The sequence below is a fragment of the Aplysia californica genome, unplaced genomic scaffold, assembly GCF_000002075.1.
Source record: "Aplysia californica isolate F4 #8 unplaced genomic scaffold, AplCal3.0 scaffold00086, whole genome shotgun sequence".
In the NCBI taxonomy this organism is placed as follows: Eukaryota; Metazoa; Mollusca; class Gastropoda; order Aplysiida; family Aplysiidae; genus Aplysia; species Aplysia californica.
Genome location: NW_004797356.1, coordinates 732,202 through 734,701, shown reverse-complemented (window position 1 = coordinate 734,701; position 2,500 = coordinate 732,202). Strand labels below are relative to the sequence as shown.

At 38.7% G+C, this 2,500-nt stretch overlaps 2 protein-coding genes across 4 annotated transcripts in view; both read left to right on the top strand.

Moving 5' to 3' along the window:
• Nucleotides 1-2,500, top strand: part of LOC101848423 (zinc finger protein 91) — a 39,071-nt gene that overhangs the window by 21,339 nt on the left and 15,232 nt on the right. For all 3 annotated transcript variants that reach the window (XM_005094628.3, XM_005094629.3, XM_013080446.2), the window contains one exon: nucleotides 973-1,207. In XM_005094628.3, coding sequence (XP_005094685.1) covers nucleotides 973-1,207 — 235 coding nt within the window. The remainder of the gene's footprint in view (nucleotides 1-972; nucleotides 1,208-2,500) is intronic.
• The window catches only part of LOC106011299 (piggyBac transposable element-derived protein 4), a gene marked incomplete in the record, with an annotated part of 3,459 nt that continues 2,368 nt past the window's right edge, over nucleotides 1,410-2,500 (top strand). Inside the window, 1 exon segment of the mRNA XM_013080448.2 lies at nucleotides 1,410-2,500.

Sequence of the window (2,500 nt, the reverse complement as noted above, 5' to 3'; positions counted from 1 at the left end):
ATGAGGGGAACTGCTGCTTTTTCTTTCCCCATCTTTACTATCGTCATTTTTCCTCTACTTCTTTGGTATGTTTATCACTCTCTTGTGCACAGCTATTTCCAGGGTGCCTTGATAGTTGAAGTAGACTTTGTGCTATTGAGGCTAGAGAGGTGAGCAGAGAAAGCCTTATTCTCTGTTTGGACTTCTCTGTTGACATCCACCCCTTGGCACTCCTATGACCTTGTGCAGTTGCGAGTGCCGTAAAACCTTACTAACAAAAAAACAAACTTCATTCACCTTCATTTTGGTCTTGATGTTCTGATTCCAATTACACTTACTTTTCTTTGGTAATCTGTTCTTGGTGTGGTCAGTGGCATATGTTACTTTTGCAATAGATGGGGCTTTATCTGAATTGTCAAGAGAAAGTTAATAGTTGGCAGACGATAAACTCACAGCGTTTTTTGTTAGCATGGTTTCTATTAAGTACAATCCAAGACAGTGTTCGATCCAGCCATCTCTTTATTTGCTTTTCCTTGTCGTTTAATGTCTCTCCAAATGTCTTCAAAGCGCAACATCTCTTGACATAATTTGATCCCGCCAGTGGTTTCCTTTTATTTCTTCATTTAGCAGGTAGTTGGAAGGTGGTGGCACTGGTAGGTTCAACTTCTTTTATTTTGTTCTGTTATTTCTGTCTGTCTGCTGTTATCATATCGATGTGCTTCTCTTTACTCATCATTGCTCTAATGTTACTGATTCTGTTTTTGCTCTGGATATTCAAGGAAAGTTGAGTCCTGTACTTGTTTGCACTTTGTCTTTCAGCTTTCAGAAATTTTTGTTCAGTTTTCCCTAGATTTTTTTAAAGATAGCTTTTAACAAGATTTTTCCCTTTGTTTCAGAAGTCATATGAATTAATCTTGTTGGAAGAGAAGAAAGACAACTGTCCAAAATTACTAAAATGCTGTTTTTTTATAAGTCTGAAATAATTGTGCACAGGTACTCATGCAGCGAGAAAGGCTGCACCAAGCAGTTCAACAGAAAGAATCTTTTGGCTGAGCACCTGACAATGGTGCATAAGAAAGTCCCAAAGAGGTTACTGCCTGTGCAGTGCAAAGAGCTGGATTTTGTGGAGCGGTTGTGCGAACACTGTGGGATGGCATTGTCTGCGAGTCAGCTTCCTCGTCACCAGAGGGTGTACCACAGTGTCACGAACAAAGGGAACATGAAAGAGGTGTGGTGTGGTGTCACTTCGATGCCACTTTATATCTTTCTTTTTTTCCTTCTTTTTTACGCTTTTTTTAGCGTTTAGATGATTAAAGTAGATGGGCTGAAAGTCTGAAGTCTGTGGGCTTAAATAAGATCATAGAAGAACAAGACGTTGGTACTTTTGATTCAACAGCAGCCAGCTTTAGTAAATGAGCCAAATCAATTATCTGTTAACTCACCCAGCCCTAACGCCGATAATATCGGTATGCGCGCGCAACGCTCCAGCCCTAACGCCGACAATATCGGTATGGAAAATTTCGCTCTCGTGACCCCAAACACTAATTTTGTCTGAAACAGACCATTGCCCAATTGGACGAGTAACCATTTTTTGTTTGGAACAGACTATGACCAGAAGTGTAAGCCTAAATTTAGAACAAAGAAAGCTATTTTCGTGAAGCATGTGAGGGAGTGCGAAATTTGAACGCACTTCCCTTCTTCGCTGATAGCCATGGCTGCAAGACGTGAAAGATTGTTCTCTACTCGCGAAGTTCTTGATCACATTGTGACTGCAGATTCCGATGTTGAAGACGATGTGGATGATGATAATGAAGATGAACAACCTTCCATCATGGATGGTAAGTATATTTCAGCAAGTCATTCATTTTTATTCGAAATAATAACGATTTGTTTACATCTTGATAGCCGAGATTCTAGAAGAGAGATTCTGTCACATGTGAGTCAGAGACAAAGCTGTTCACTAGACTCTAGATCTAGCAAGATTTCTTTCGTTGGTTTGTGACTTGTGAAGCATGATGTCAAAACGAATATAGATCTAGATTTAGATATCTAGATCTGAAAAAATATAAAGTATGATTTATTTGCCCTGCTTATTCAGCAAAAAGACAAAGGATAGGTGGTTGTTCCATTGTGAAATCTTGATTCTCCACTCAAGGTCAGGCAGATTGTGACTCGTGTGACAGGCCTTCCTTGTCACTGTACATGGTAGATCTAGCATACTCGAATTATAAATCTAGATCTAGATGATAGACTGCAGTGTATAAACTTATAATGCTGTTGTTGTTGTTTTTTGTCACATAGATTTATTTAATTAGTCTAGATCTAGATCTAGATCTAGTTCTACGATCAAAGTTCAAGTGAAGTGAGTAATTTTTTACTTTGCTGTTTTATTATTGATCTGGTTCATAGAGCGTAGATCTACTGTGCATAGGCCTAGACCTACGTAAATCTAATAGGCATGTTCAGATCTGATACACTATCTTTACTTTGATTTTACTCCTCAGACTAACAATTATTATTT